The 17,927-nt window shown below is 26.1% G+C and overlaps 1 protein-coding gene across 2 annotated transcripts in view; it reads right to left on the reverse strand.

Annotated features, from left to right (window-relative positions):
* LOC107452191 (uncharacterized) overlaps positions 1-17,927 on the reverse strand; it is a 43,388-nt gene that overhangs the window by 3,670 nt on the left and 21,791 nt on the right. For both annotated transcript variants that reach the window (XM_043048146.3, XM_043048145.3), the window contains exons 5-6: positions 17,065-17,137; positions 15,548-15,691 (exon numbers count right to left, since the gene is read on the reverse strand). In XM_043048146.3, coding sequence (XP_042904080.2) covers positions 15,548-15,691; positions 17,065-17,137 — 217 coding nt within the window. The remainder of the gene's footprint in view (positions 1-15,547; positions 15,692-17,064; positions 17,138-17,927) is intronic.

Raw genomic sequence — 17,927 nt, forward strand, 5'->3', positions numbered from 1 at the left:
TTCTTTTTTTTTTTTTTTTTTTTCAATTTTTCGAAATATTTTGATATTTTGTTTGTTTAAAAAAAAAAAAAATTTTACATACATACAAATAAAAATTTTAAAAACAATAATACAAATTTTAAAAAAATAAATAAAACATTGAAAAAAATCATTTAGAAAACTCTCCAGAATGCAGAATAAAAACTTCCAATGATCCGATCCTCAGATAAATCTTTATTTTTCCAGTACCACAAGCAAAAAGACAAGATAAACATCTCTTCATATCACATTACCAGGATGTAAAAGGGCAATTATCCGGGTATGAATAGAACACCTGCAGGCAGAGAATAGCCCTTTGGTGGTGACAGAGGGCAAAGAAATGTGAAAACCATGGGGTGTCCCTGTCCAGTTTATAGAACCCTTGCTGTAAATTGGCGTAAATCCTTCCAAAAAGGGAGGTTTTGCCACACACGGTGGGAATGACTGTCACAAAACATTTAAATACTAAAAATAGGAGGTGCCTCTGTTGCTTAAACCAATGGTAATACTTAACAATGAATACACCCCATCTATTCTTTTTTTATGAAAAAAAAAAGACAGTCATAAGTGTATTTTAAACGAAGTGTTAGGATTTTCTTATAATCAAGGATTAAATTGTAAGTAATCATTTCTTATTTATGAATATGAATTTCTTATTATGAATAATGCTCACTTTATTATTTCACGTTATATTTTGTAGCGATCGATATATTTTCTAGCAATGCTCAACTTTCTTTAAAATATTTTATTGAGTGGTAATTAAAAACGAAACCATGCACAATTTAAGATAATTCTGGAAAAATTTATAATTTTAACCTGGAAAAAAATTATGTTTCACATGATTTTTTTTAATTATTTATTAATTATACGTAGAAAGGGAAAATGGTTTTACATTAAATAAACAAAGAATCATACAATAAATATAACTACACGGAGCAGAGCAAGTTTGCATCTCTGTATATGTAGATTGAGAGGGGCGTTTACTACATTATAATATTTTGTTTTTGTATATAATTATTTTATTAAAAAAATCATTTAATATGTCCAATGATATTTTGGTAGCAAAAAGTGAACTTTGTGTAATTAAATGCTCGTTATTGTATTATTATTATTAAAAACAAAGTCGTAATGGAAAAAAAAAACGAATGTTATACATGTTATAAATGTTGGAAACATAATTTTTCAAGTTTCCTGAAAAATTATTGCAATAAGTAAACATTTTTGCGTAAATTAAGTAGCATTGGCTCTGTTAAGAGTGCCAACTACAAAAAAATAAATTTCTTTTCATTCATTAAAAGATTTTAGGTTTAAACACTCATAAAAGTTCAATTTATTTATTTTTAACTAATTAATTTATTTTTTAATGTATTTATTTATTGAATGAATGGATTAAGGAACGTATCTGTTAATTGCTCAAACTGATTTTCTTTTTTGCTTTCAAGTCACAGAAATATTATTCACACATAATTTTAATTTTAAATTAATAACTTAGGCTCAAGTTTATTCGGATAATGGCTTTGTGAAAAAAAATATCGATGGTTAAATCCTTTATTTTATATATTAATTATTTGTTGCTTGTAAACTGAAGTTGTATTTTAATGTAAAGGTTTTCGATTGGGTAAATTTTTAACCGCTTAAAATTTTAAACTTACTTATCACCCCAGACAATATTTAAATTTTAGAAAAATGTGTGTGCATCATTAATTGTTTAAACGAATAACCGCTAAGACAAAAATGTACGTTATTAATAATTATGTATTTGACCATCTATGTGTTTGGATTAAATTTGATCATATGAATTTTAAATAGTTATTTCTGTAAACGTGCATTTCGTCTCTATCTTTTTTTTTTTTTTTTTTTTTAATATATTTTCACCTAATTGCCGCTTGAGTGCAAAATTTAAGAAACGACATTTTTTTTAACTAAGGTTTAACGTAGTAATTTGGTCACATAACAGCCTACTTTGGTTTTAATAAACAGTAATTATAGAAATTTCTTTGAACTATTCAAAATATTTAATAATAATATTACATTACCTTCCTTTAAAAAAAAATTTTGTCCCCACGAAAAATAATATATATTTTTTTAGGTAATTCTTTTAGTAATTTTTTTATCATATCTTTTATGGATTTTTTTAACAATACCCTTGGTACAGTAGCCATGGCTATATTTGGAAAAATATTATTGTAAAACAGTTTTTATTTATTATATTAATTCAGAATATTTCTGCTTAGAATTTAAGTTTTTATCCTTCATTTTATTTATTTATTTATTTTGTGAAATATGCGAAAATTGTGTGACAAATATGAGCAAGAGAAATTAATGTGTGTTTTTAACATTTTAATATTAGTGCAGATTTTCTAAATGTGTTTTCAGTTATTATTGTACTTTTGTTTGTTTTTTGTTTATTTACATAAAAATAATATTCTATTTAGTTCAAATTTAAGGGAAATATATTAGGGGGGAGGAGTATCATCATTACGATGCACAGAATTTCGACCTGTTTTCTAATCTAACCTTCTGGGGAATATTTTGAAGATCAAAAACCTAAATTCGATAAAAAATGTGTTTATTAAGGGGAAGTATGTTTACGTTTTCATATTTGACTTTATTGCTCACGTTACTGTATGTACTAATTTTTCAGCTTATTTCTATGGGTTTAAAGAAAAATAAAGTAACTTACAATTTTATCGTAATATTTTGTAATTTAAAATAAAAGATTTAACGTTTTCCTATCGAACCATTAAAATTGTAATAATGCATGATTATCTGATACTAATAATTAGGATTATCAAAATTAATTCTTTTTCTAATTTGCTTGATGGGTTCCTACCACCTTCAGACTTAAGTGTATAAAATGAACAAACAAGAATTAAAGATAAGAATTTTTAATTTAAATATACAAACTTTTTATTAAACATATAATTCTTTTGAATAGTTCCAAGTCTACAATACGATTTTTAAAAAAAGTTTTATTATCCTAAAAAAGAAGAAAAAATGCGAAACGAAACTGAAATGTCTAGACTTTAACTGCCTTTATTTTCCTTTTAAAAATTTCAAGCACAATGCCGGAAAAATATGTACATAGTGGTTTCCATTTTCTCTAACTACTTTAATATTAATTATTAACAATATTATTAAAGAAGGTTTTTCCTGAATTGTCACTTATAATCACCCGAGTTTAGAATATCGATGGAATATCACAAGGATTTAATTTTTTATCTCTCTTAGCTAACTTATTTTTGCACTATTATGAAAGGAAAAAAAATATACTCTTAATATTAAATTTAGTTTTAGATTTATTGATGATGTAATTATCTTTAATTTTCAAGGTTATACAATTTTATTAAATAATATTTACCCCGAAGAATTCATCTTGATTCGTAATCATGATGATAATATTAATTTTAATTTTTTAGATTTGGGTATTATAGAAGAAGAAAATATCTGCTTTGTTGATTTGAACGATAACAGAAATGATTTCAATTTTAATATAAATAAACAAATTTCTTAGAATTCTAATATTTCTAAAAATATCTATTTAAATACCATTTTTAATCAAATTAATAGAATTAAAAGAACATGTAGTAATGTTTATTTATTAAAAAAAAAGTTTTTTTTTTTTTTTTTTTTTTTTTTAAGTGGCAAACTCTTTAAAAATTTGATAAAAAACAATGGATACCCAACTTAAGTAATAATATTCTATGTGAAATTATTGAGTTAATTGTATGTCATTATAAATAAGTTTATTCAAAACTTCTTGGTTAATTTATATAATTTTATAATTTATATAATGTGCAAATCCATTTCGGGCAATTTCATAGCTAAAAATATGTGCAAAGCGGCAAATCATGTTCCTTTCCCTGTTATATAAATGTTATTTTTCTAAAATCATTAAAATTATATGACTAAATATCAGTGGCGTATCTAGGGTATGGCAGGTATGGCGAGAGCCATGGGCGCAATATTTGAAAAGGGCGCAATATTTGAAAAGGGCGCAAAATCAACCAACACCAACGTTTCTTTTTTTTTTTTTTTTTTTTCAATTTTTCGAAATATTTTGATATTTTGTTTGTTTAAAAAAAAAAAAAATTTTACATACATACAAATAAAAATTTTAAAAACAATAATACAAATTTTAAAAAAATAAATAAAACATTGAAAAAAATCATTTAGAAAACTCTCCAGAATGCAGAATAAAAACTTCCAATGATCCGATCCTCAGATAAATCTTTATTTTTCCAGTACCACAAGCAAAAAGACAAGATAAACATCTCTTCATATCACATTACCAGGATGTAAAAGGGCAATTATCCGGGTATGAATAGAACACCTGCAGGCAGAGAATAGCCCTTTGGTGGTGACAGAGGGCAAAGAAATGTGAAAACCATGGGGTGTCCCTGTCCAGTTTATAGAACCCTTGCTGTAAATTGGCGTAAATCCTTCCAAAAAGGGAGGTTTTGCCACACACGGTGGGAATGACTGTCACAAAACATTTAAATACTAAAAATAGGAGGTGCCTCTGTTGCTTAAACCAATGGTAATACTTAACAATGAATACACCCCATCTATTCTTTTTTTATGAAAAAAAAAAGACAGTCATAAGTGTATTTTAAACGAAGTGTTAGGATTTTCTTATAATCAAGGATTAAATTGTAAGTAATCATTTCTTATTTATGAATATGAATTTCTTATTATGAATAATGCTCACTTTATTATTTCACGTTATATTTTGTAGCGATCGATATATTTTCTAGCAATGCTCAACTTTCTTTAAAATATTTTATTGAGTGGTAATTAAAAACGAAACCATGCACAATTTAAGATAATTCTGGAAAAATTTATAATTTTAACCTGGAAAAAAATTATGTTTCACATGATTTTTTTTAATTATTTATTAATTATACGTAGAAAGGGAAAATGGTTTTACATTAAATAAACAAAGAATCATACAATAAATATAACTACACGGAGCAGAGCAAGTTTGCATCTCTGTATATGTAGATTGAGAGGGGCGTTTACTACATTATAATATTTTGTTTTTGTATATAATTATTTTATTAAAAAAATCATTTAATATGTCCAATGATATTTTGGTAGCAAAAAGTGAACTTTGTGTAATTAAATGCTCGTTATTGTATTATTATTATTAAAAACAAAGTCGTAATGGAAAAAAAAAACGAATGTTATACATGTTATAAATGTTGGAAACATAATTTTTCAAGTTTCCTGAAAAATTATTGCAATAAGTAAACATTTTTGCGTAAATTAAGTAGCATTGGCTCTGTTAAGAGTGCCAACTACAAAAAAATAAATTTCTTTTCATTCATTAAAAGATTTTAGGTTTAAACACTCATAAAAGTTCAATTTATTTATTTTTAACTAATTAATTTATTTTTTAATGTATTTATTTATTGAATGAATGGATTAAGGAACGTATCTGTTAATTGCTCAAACTGATTTTCTTTTTTGCTTTCAAGTCACAGAAATATTATTCACACATAATTTTAATTTTAAATTAATAACTTAGGCTCAAGTTTATTCGGATAATGGCTTTGTGAAAAAAAATATCGATGGTTAAATCCTTTATTTTATATATTAATTATTTGTTGCTTGTAAACTGAAGTTGTATTTTAATGTAAAGGTTTTCGATTGGGTAAATTTTTAACCGCTTAAAATTTTAAACTTACTTATCACCCCAGACAATATTTAAATTTTAGAAAAATGTGTGTGCATCATTAATTGTTTAAACGAATAACCGCTAAGACAAAAATGTACGTTATTAATAATTATGTATTTGACCATCTATGTGTTTGGATTAAATTTGATCATATGAATTTTAAATAGTTATTTCTGTAAACGTGCATTTCGTCTCTATCTTTTTTTTTTTTTTTTTTTTAATATATTTTCACCTAATTGCCGCTTGAGTGCAAAATTTAAGAAACGACATTTTTTTTAACTAAGGTTTAACGTAGTAATTTGGTCACATAACAGCCTACTTTGGTTTTAATAAACAGTAATTATAGAAATTTCTTTGAACTATTCAAAATATTTAATAATAATATTACATTACCTTCCTTTAAAAAAAAATTTTGTCCCCACGAAAAATAATATATATTTTTTTAGGTAATTCTTTTAGTAATTTTTTTATCATATCTTTTATGGATTTTTTTAACAATACCCTTGGTACAGTAGCCATGGCTATATTTGGAAAAATATTATTGTAAAACAGTTTTTATTTATTATATTAATTCAGAATATTTCTGCTTAGAATTTAAGTTTTTATCCTTCATTTTATTTATTTATTTATTTTGTGAAATATGCGAAAATTGTGTGACAAATATGAGCAAGAGAAATTAATGTGTGTTTTTAACATTTTAATATTAGTGCAGATTTTCTAAATGTGTTTTCAGTTATTATTGTACTTTTGTTTGTTTTTTGTTTATTTACATAAAAATAATATTCTATTTAGTTCAAATTTAAGGGAAATATATTAGGGGGGAGGAGTATCATCATTACGATGCACAGAATTTCGACCTGTTTTCTAATCTAACCTTCTGGGGAATATTTTGAAGATCAAAAACCTAAATTCGATAAAAAATGTGTTTATTAAGGGGAAGTATGTTTACGTTTTCATATTTGATTTTATTGCTCACGTTACTGTATGTACTAATTTTTCAGCTTATTTCTATGGGTTTAAAGAAAAATAAAGTAACTTACAATTTTATCGTAATATTTTGTAATTTAAAATAAAAGATTTAACGTTTTCCTATCGAACCATTAAAATTGTAATAATGCATGATTATCTGATACTAATAATTAGGATTATCAAAATTAATTCTTTTTCTAATTTGCTTGATGGGTTCCTACCACCTTCAGACTTAAGTGTATAAAATGAACAAACAAGAATTAAAGATAAGAATTTTTAATTTAAATATACAAACTTTTTATTAAACATATAATTCTTTTGAATAGTTCCAAGTCTACAATACGATTTTTAAAAAAAGTTTTATTATCCTAAAAAAGAAGAAAAAATGCGAAACGAAACTGAAATGTCTAGACTTTAACTGCCTTTATTTTCCTTTTAAAAATTTCAAGCACAATGCCGGAAAAATATGTACATAGTGGTTTCCATTTTCTCTAACTACTTTAATATTAATTATTAACAATATTATTAAAGAAGGTTTTTCCTGAATTGTCACTTATAATCACCCGAGTTTAGAATATCGATGGAATATCACAAGGATTTAATTTTTTATCTCTCTTAGCTAACTTATTTTTGCACTATTATGAAAGGAAAAAAAATATACTCTTAATATTAAATTTAGTTTTAGATTTATTGATGATGTAATTATCTTTAATTTTCAAGGTTATACAATTTTATTAAATAATATTTACCCCGAAGAATTCATCTTGATTCGTAATCATGATGATAATATTAATTTTAATTTTTTAGATTTGGGTATTATAGAAGAAGAAAATATCTGCTTTGTTGATTTGAACGATAACAGAAATGATTTCAATTTTAATATAAATAAACAAATTTCTTAGAATTCTAATATTTCTAAAAATATCTATTTAAATACCATTTTTAATCAAATTAATAGAATTAAAAGAACATGTAGTAATGTTTATTTATTAAAAAAAAAGTTTTTTTTTTTTTTTTTTTTTTTTTTTTTTTTTTTTAAGTGGCAAACTCTTTAAAAATTTGATAAAAAACAATGGATACCCAACTTAAGTAATAATATTCTATGTGAAATTATTGAGTTAATTGTATGTCATTATAAATAAGTTTATTCAAAACTTCTTGGTTAATTTATATAATTTTATAATTTATATAATGTGCAAATCCATTTCGGGCAATTTCATAGCTAAAAATATGTGCAAAGCGGCAAATCATGTTCCTTTCCCTGTTATATAAATGTTATTTTTCTAAAATCATTAAAATTGTATGACTAAATATCAACCTTAATTATCATAAACTTCTTTAATTATCCAGTATAATATCACCTTGCGCACATCCATTTTCAAGCCAATCTTTGGTAACTAACAAATTAAACGCGCTTCAGTAAGAACAAGGGCGGCGTCAGTAGGGGGTCAGGGGGGGCTGGAGCACCCCCGTCGGGCATGGCCAGCCCCCCCATCGGGAAAAATTTAAAGTCTCGTCGGGAAAATAGTCTGGTCACATTTTTTTTTTCTAAAAAATGTCAAAAATTCATTTACAAATGCCTAATAAAATTTTTTGTAGTTGACTTTTTATTTATTTATTTTTAAGAATTAGTAACAAAATTTAGTAAAATATATTGTAAATTCTATGTGATTGTAGTTTCACTGCACTACTCCTAACTTTGCTCATACATTGTTAAACTAGAGTCCGGATGCGATTAGACATGGTTGAAATTGAAGACTTATCGAAGACCCATAGAAATCCTTTCCCCTCAAACACATCTTGATTTTCTTGGAAACTTATCTTTCAAACTGCTATTCTTTTTTCTCGAGAACTGAGGAGGGGATAGATAATCACCCCTCTTTACTGGGAGAATAACTGACAAAAGCCTGAGGGACAGAGAGAGAGAGGCAGGTCCTCTTTACAAATTCTTTTTTATGTAACATGTTTATTAATGGTTTATGGGATCACATAATTGCTTTGTGAAATTTTCAAGCAAAATGAAAGTAAAAGAATAAAATAAAAAAAATTCAGTTTTTATTTTTTAATTTTTTTAATACTTTTAAATGAGGAAAATCATTTACTTATTCGGATTCAAGGTTTATATTTTAATCAACGCATTAAATAAGCAGTCGGAAAAAAAAGAAAAACAAACGTTAACAAAATATTTGTAATTTATTTTAATTTTTTTGGCAGATTTAATTTATTATTTTTTTTTATCATTTTCTTAGTAGTAAAAAGATTGTTGATTGATTCAGAGAAACAATTAAATTGTCCGTATTCAATATATTAAAATATATATTAATCAACATAATAGATTCTCATTGACTTATTTTATGTACAGTGTATGAACTGGAAAAAGGGAACACCTTGATTAACTTTTGATTTAATCGTATATTCACGTATAAAGAGTCAATACCATATTTTTACGAAAAAGAGCACTAAAGCGCATTTTGTTCAGGATAAACATGCAAGTTTGTCAAAAGTTTAGTTTTAGGTTTTTAATTTTCAAAATGCGGAAACAGCCGCAATCTGGAAGATGATAGTGTCCAAAGTTATGGCAAAAAGAGAGATGGAAAGTTTGGGTCCTTTAATTTTAACTTCATACTTCAATTATTGCGCATTATCTCGAGAACTTCTTGAGTGTATTGAAAAATGTATACATTAAATTACAAAAAAAAAGAAAAAAAAATTATGCACACATTTTTAAGCAAAAATAATTTTAAATAATTATTTGTTATTTTTTACTAGTTTATTAAATAATAATAAAATATATTGAATTGCCTGTTCTACATATTTTTACATCCTTTTAATTTTCTTCTTTTTTTAAAGTTTTATTCAGAGATTTATTCAGATTATTTTTTCTTTTTTACATAGTTGGATGCTTTTCAAAATCTAATCGAAGTGCTTACAAACATAAAATAATTGTTATTCTTCACTTTTCTAACCAAAAGAGCAATAAGACGCTTTTTCTACTGATGAAAATATCCCCACTTTCGTAGCTACCACCCACAGAGTTGTTAAATAGCCTCCTCACTTTACACTGTGAGAATATGTTTTTAGCTTCTTGATATTGCCTAGGGGCTCTTTTCTCCTAACTTCGGAAATATCAGATATCCACAGAAACACCCTTTTGTTTGATTTCTGGTCATAAATTTCTAAGAAGAAAACATTTCTAGGGCTGTAGATAGGGGGAGGGTCTTGTTAGAATCTGTCTTGAGATTTCCATACTGTCCTTAAATTGGGACTCGTTCAATTCGAATTTTTCTCTCTTACAAAATTTAGAAGATATTTTTTCTAATTTATTATAAAAGCTTTTCTTTCCTTTAATCATCCTAAATGTTTCAACTAGCATAATTGTTTACTTTATTTAATTATTGTAGTTGATTTAATTCTGTTATTTTTGTAGGATATTAAGAAGACATAAAACTTTCACATGGAGGTAAGCAAATGTTTCTATTAAATCAATTTTGGTAAATCAATCAAAACGTGAAAGATTTGAGCAGTTTTTTATATATACATTGAGATTTTTTTGTTTTGTTTATTTGTTTAAATGGCGGGCCAATATTCAATTCCCTCTTTGACTGGCCTGTTTGCCAAAACTCTTGATTTGGTCTGTTCCGGATAAAATTGATATAACAAATGTAATTTAATTTTAATTTTACTTACTGCTAATAGACAGAAACAACATATGATTTTGTTTAATAAAGCATTGAAATCAAATGATCATCAGCTAAAAAAATGTTACAACATGAGAAAAAAATTGTCTAAAACTCCTGTATGATCAAATTTTCCATGTTTCCCCTAAATATGAAATATGTTTAATTTGTAATATTATAGTTCGTACACGAAATTAATTAATTTAGTTAGCTTACGATTTTATTGTTTATTGATCATTCTATTTTTAACTCCTTTTTGTTGTTATTATGTGTTTAAAGTTAATAAGGCTTCTCAATTTTTTCATTAATAAGGCTTTTAAATTTTCTAATCAAAGTCGAAGCAATTTCTTAAAGTTATAAATCGAAACTAAGTATAAAAATTTGACAGCTTTGTTTTTATTTTAACCGTGTGCATTTAATTTAATGAAATAAAAATAAATAAAAAAGTAGAAAAAATGTAAATAAATGACTGAATAAAAAAAAAAACTTCGTTGTCATATCATCTTTTGAATAATTTGAGTATTAATAAGTTATATAAAAATAAGCAAATTTTTAGTTTAAAAGGTAAAAAAAAATTTGATTTGTTTAAAAGGTAATTATGCTCCATCATTCGATCATGAGACTATTTAATATCTGTTCCTAAGGATCAGAATTCTTTTTCATTTTACTTTATTGTAAAAATGATATATACTTAATATTTTCATGTGATATGCTGCAGTTTTAAATACCTAAGAGATGATTGAAATTGTCAATTCAAAAATCAATTAATATTTAAACAATTAATACGTAAAAAAATAATTGTCGCAAGCAAATTAATATTAAGTAAGAACGAAACAAAAATGATATCAATATATGCTGAATCACTAGTGAGACAGGTGGGATGAACGACATCGAAACCAATTTGATTGAATAGTAAAACTAGAAGGTGTTTCTAAAATCCGGAAATCTATCAAGCTTCAATTTTTCTTTCTTTTTTTTGTCACGAAATTTATCAGGGGCTATTCGTTAGATTTCAATATGTGTTATGTTTTTTCAGAGATTAAATATTAAACATTAATAAATATTTGTCTTTTAAAACCTTTCACTCTATAATAATTATTAATTCTATATTAATTCTATAATAGTCTTATAATAATTATTCTATAATTGTAATTCTAAAACTAATTGATATAAAGCGTTAGTGTGTATATATTAAATGTCTTCCATCGGCGGAACCCCGACATTACGATTAAAGTTTATTAAGGTAATTACGAATATTATAACCTAAAAACAGACTATTTTTAAAATATTTAATTCGAGGAATGTAGATTTTTCCTCATTTTGCCATTTTCAATCTTAAATAAGGTTTTATATCCGACAGTTAAGTTTGCAGTCCTTGAGTTATATCTAATCTAGTTTTGAATAATTTTTGGTGTATATATATACATAAGCTGAAAATGAATAAGATAAGCCGAATTATGGTTTACTTCTAAATGAACTGATCAATTTGGAAAGCATTTTTCAAGAATGTTAAGTATCCAAACGACTTAATTTATTGAATTTAAAAATTTTTTTTAAAAAAATATCCGCAAGGCAGGTTTGTATATTTGGGGCTGATGATTATGAAAACTAACACAAAACTGTGAGATCGGGGGCTTTATTCCAGCTGATGGCAGTTTTTAATTATTATTTCTTAATACTGAAAAATGTTTTTCGAATTTTTTTAAGTATGCATGTTAATAACTAGTAATTTAACAATTATTTAAAGAACTGGAAGGCTCCGCTACCTGTTCATTTTGCTCACTAACCCTCGTGGTTGCTTCTGCATTCATTGCAGGTTTAGAGGAAAAACGGTTTATTTCCCTTTTTTTCTACGAAAATTACGATTGAATTACCATTTACATTTTGAAGGTGATTAAATTTAAGTAAATCAATAAAATTGGTACCAATCAATAAAATTGGAAAATTCGTACCTGCCGCAGAGTTATTACTCAATAAAGTTGGACTCAAGGGATAGAGTATTCTCCTCCGAATGAGGTGCACCGAGTTCGAATCCCAGTGATGGCTGAGTGATATGAATTCCACACCCGGCTTTTACCGACCACAGTGCTGACGTGAAATATCCTCAGTGGTAAGCGGATCATTTCTTAGAGTTCCCTTGGTATCAGACTAACCGTAGGAGGATTTCGTGGTTTTCCTCTCCATGTAACTCAAATGCGGACTATCAAAACGTCCTCCACGAATGCAAAAATTTCTTCCACTACTTGATCCTGGAGTTCTCTTGTCTGCTGGATTAGGTTCAAAATTACAAGGCTACGGAATTAAACATTAGTAGTAGTAAGCTCGAATTTTTGGAATTTTTTCTAGTTGTGCATAAATTTTTTATTGTTTGAGTTGCATTGTTTGAGTAGAATATTTAATTGAGAACACTGTAGAATCTTATGATGGATGTGCATATATTGTTTATTTATTCAGATATCACTTTTATATTTTTTCTTTGTTAATATTTGAATCATGGTAAATTTTTTATCAGAACAAATATGTCTATGTCATATTAATTATTTTTCGTATATTAAAAATTATTGTTTATTTTCAAAATTATCTTAGCCCCCCTGTCGGGGCATTGCTGACCCCCTGTCGGGCTAAGTCTAGCGCCACTCTTGAGTAAGAACGCGCTTTAAAACAAATCCCTCTATTTACGCTTTTACCTCAATTTGCGTTTCTGTTTTTATATTTTACAATCTGACAATTTTATTACGGAAATATTTTAAATCATTCTTTCAAAATTTTCCCGTACATGTAAGTTCATTTGAATTAGCTACTCGCTTTATAGATTTTGTTGTGTGTTTTGTTCAGTTTTTTCTTTACATTTCATTTTCTGCTTTTTGCGTGATATTTATTACTTAATGTGTTCTATTTTGTTTCAAAAAATTTTTTTGAGTGTTCCTCGCACTATTGTATTGATCCTGCAATATTTTTTGTATCAAATAATGTATCATTGTCACTATTTAATCAAGAGTTTCGTATGTAATTATGTGTAGATGCTTTTTTGTTATTATTTATAAGTATGTAATGTTTGCAAAATTTAATTACATTAAGAGCGTCGTTTTTTTTCCCAATGAATTGTAAATAAATTAACTAAATTGATTATTTGGTTCATTTATTTTTAGAAACATCCTGCAATATTCTTTGCATGAAAGAATGTATTATTGTCAATATTTAATCAAGAGTTTCGTATATAATTATGAGTAGATAATGTTTTTAATTTATTATCTGCTAGTATGTAATGTTTGCCAAATTTAGTTATATTAAGAGCATCGTTTTCTTTAATGAATTGTAAATAAATTAACTAAATTGATTACTTGGATCAATTATTTTTAGAAACTTCTTGCAATATTTATCGTATCGTTGTTGTTGTTGTTAATTTACGTCGCACCAGAGCTGCACAATGGGCTATTGGCGACGGTCTGGGAAACATCCCGGAGGATGATACGAAGACATGCCATCACAATTTTGATCCTCTGCGGAGGGAATGGCACCCCCGCTTTGGTAGCCCGACGACCTGCGCGCGAAGTCGAGCACTTTACTGTAGCACAGTTTAACGAGGATCCAATACCGCACACCCTCGGTCCCTACGCAGACTGATCCAAGTGGTCACCCACCCGCACACTGACCGCCGCCAGTGATGCTTGACTTCGGTGATCTGCTGGGAACCGTGTCTTATCGATCAGTCCACTGCGGGACTTATTTATAGTATCAAATAATGTATTATTGTCATTATATAATCTAGAGTATGTAATTATGAGCAGACATTTTTATTATTATAACTTAGTATAATATGGTTGTCAAACTTATCTGACCTACATTGAAAGCGTATTGTTTCTAATGACTTGTAAATAATAAATATATCAAAATGAATAATTTAATAACAATTATTTAATTTATAATTGCCATAACAAAACGTAATTATTTACTCTGTGATCTTTAATAAATTTATAATATCACGATAATTTTACTGCTTTGATGATAATAAAACATAATTACTCTTAAAAAATCAACTTCTTTCAGTTTTAATTTTCAGCATCCAGTTATGTTACGGTTTTCTTTAACTCAGAGCAACATTTGTGTGCGCGTATATTTGTTCAAAATTATATTTGTAACACTTTATAATATTTTTTTGCTTATATAAATGAATTTTTAGCATTTTATTGATACAAACACAATATATATATATATATATATATATATATATATATATATATATATATATATATATATATATATATATATATATACATGTGTGTGTGAAACAATAGAGAATAAAAATATCTTAAAAAGGGCGCCGATAGGAGGATTGCCATAGGCGCCATTTTCTCTAGATACGCCTCTGCATATCATTAACCGTTTTCATATTCAGAATTAATTATAGTTGCTTAAACTGCAATTTAATGCTGTCAAACTTTTTCTTTGAAGATTTTTGAAGTCTAAGGTTTATGCCAACAATCTGATAGTCTTTAACCCTTTGAAGAATACAATTCAATGCACTATTAATAAAAATAAGCTACATGTTTACAAAATAGTCATTAAGAATTTTGATGAAAAAATGCATATCGTCTCCTAAAAATCTAAAATGCTATTTCATAAGCAACCTACAATTGTATACTTAATAAATCTAAACAATACTTTATTAAAGTAGTAATTTTAGATAGTTTATGTTCAGAGAAATTTTTTAAAAAAAGTTTGTAATGTGGTAGTCAACTGTATTAAGAAACTTATGAAAAAATTCTAATTTAAATGTCATCTAGACAGAAAAAAATGCTAGCAATAAAAAAAAATTTCAAGACCTTAAAAGTCCATCACATTTTATACACATTCAAGTCATTATGTGATATTTTACGTAAACCCACATTCATTATTTTCCTGTATCTTATCGTTTGCAACGAATGGTTCCATGAGAAACAATAAATTGAGGTTCTACTGTATAAGTTAATATTTAAGATACTTTAAAGCACTCAAAATAAAATTACCTCACCTTATAATGTTCTTATTTGTTTGAACGTCCAGGGTTATTATACGGAACATTCACTGTATTTCAACTAAACATTTGAGATTTTAAGAATTTCAACGTACAAAACCAGGTTACTTTTGTCCATAAAATACATCTCCTATGGCCATTCCTTTTTAATATTCTTATTATGAAAGTAGTAAAAGCATTTTGCCTTACACAGGTTGTTCATGAGACTACTTTTTCCAACATTTGGTTTCCCAATCAATACAACATTAACACCATTCCTGACTTTTTCACCTCTTCTTTCATCAGTTAAATGTAAGGATATTTTCTTTTTTAGTGATGCCAAATCATGGTTAACTATGAAATAGAGAAATAATTTGATTACAAACCAAATAATAGAAAAACTGGCCTGATAAGATATATATATCATAATAAAGACAAAAAGAATAATGAAAAGAGAATAATAATAATAAAAAAATATTAAAATAAAATGAAAAATTCAAAAAATAATATTAAAAAGCCGAAAAACAAAAATATAAAAAGATATTCTTCATCAGCTAGCACAATTATATCCACAAAAAGGAGTGCTTTCTAATATTGTATCAATGTAGCCAAAGCAAAATATATCAATACAAAGTGTAAAGAGCACCCAAAAAAAAATTTTTGAAACAAAAATGAATACATTACATATATATATAGTGAGAGAGTAGTGTACCTTGGAGCAATTATAGCTTCCTTTGTTGTTTAGAGAGTAATAATTAAAAAACTTGTGGGAAATGCATTATATATTTGTTTACTAATGTAATATTTTGAGAACAAATTTTGTCTCGCACTTAAGAAGAAAAAATAAATTTAAATAACAAAAATCAGTCAAAGGTATGACATGGTGTTGCACCTTGGGCGACACTTATTTTGAGCTCTTTTCTTTTAAACTTGTTAACAAATTGAATTTTCATGCAATTAAAACTAAATTTTCAAGTCTGTCTAAGCTAAAATAATCATAAATGAAGATCTAAAATGAAGAGTTTCATTAAGAACATCCAAATTTTTATATTTCATGAAAGTTGAAGTTTACAGGGAAATATATTTGTGCTAACTGACATTTGTTAGGCTTAACAAAAAAATTACTTTTCTAAAAAATGGTAAAAATAGTAACTATGAGTGTTGACTATCATTTCAGCAACAAAAATATTAATGTTAAAACAATGTAATTTAAATAAATAAAAAAAAACTTGTGATATATCATAAAAGTTCAATATTTATTGATGGCATATTTCGATAATATAACTCCCGCATCACCACACAAGCCCAAATATACTCAATCATATTTGAACATATTTAATGAATAAAGAATACTAATTAATTCATTATCATACTAGTTAATGAGTAATAAATTTAAATAATAATAAGAGTATATTTGAAAACATACTGAACTGATAGGTTGTCTTTGTAAACATTGTGGATGATCATTATTTATAAAACAAATTTATTTTGTTTTAAAATCTACCTTTTATCTTTTCAAAATTCACTTATTGGAATATTTCTTGCCCAAACAATTTAATCTTTACTACTACCTTTTAAGAAGATTTCTTTAATATATATATATATATATATATATATATGTGTGTGTGTGTGTGTGTGTGTGTGTGTAACAGTAAACTTCAATATAAATTATTTTCTGCAAAAATTTTAAACTGAATAAAAATTTAATACTTGGTTTTAAACCTTACCTGTAATGAAAATTGAATCATCAAGGTGCTGATCTTCACTAAAATCAATATAAGCTTCTAAACTTGCCAAAATCTGAAATATTGAAATCTTATATGAAAAATATACCTAACACTAAAAATAATTTTAGCGATTAAAATTATGCTATAAATAATAAGAAATTAACAGATAAATATATTATGTACTTTTAAATAACAAAACCTGGCCTCATACAGGAAGGAAGGAAATTGAATATTCAAACAATGACAAAAGGAATTCGACCCAATTTATATAAAGCAAAGAAATATAAACATTAAAATGCTTCAATCCAAATCAGATTATCATTTTAATAAAAGATTCACTTCAAATTTTATACTGCAAAGTCCAAATTTAGGAAAAAAGTATGCAGTTTGTTGTTGTTTCTAATCCTCCTGCATCTGATTAAGTCAGTCAAGATTAGGACTGGGCGATGTTAAGATTTTTGCATCGTGATGCATCGCCACTCAAACATCGCGGTGTCACGTTACTGTTTCACATTTGGTTTCGCCAAATTTTGCACAGCACAACTTTGCTTTTTATTTATTTGATGCTACTGTAAAAGTAAGACTAAGACTGAAATTTTAATTAATATATATATATATATATATATATATATATATATATATATATATATATATATATATATATATATATATATATATATATATATATATATATATATATATACCTTTTATACTGGATTAGTTAAATATTTTTTAGTTACTTTTTAATATTTGTAGCCTCTTAAAATTAATTTAATTTTAATTGTCCAGTATAATAAACAGTTTATTTATTTATTTAATTATTTATTATTTTTGTATAAGTGGAATGGGCTCTGGTTCGTAAA

This window comes from Parasteatoda tepidariorum, chromosome 5 (assembly GCF_982258835.1).
Source record: "Parasteatoda tepidariorum strain Cologne lab strain chromosome 5, Ptep-v5.0, whole genome shotgun sequence".
NCBI lineage: Eukaryota > Metazoa > Arthropoda > Arachnida > Araneae > Theridiidae > Parasteatoda > Parasteatoda tepidariorum.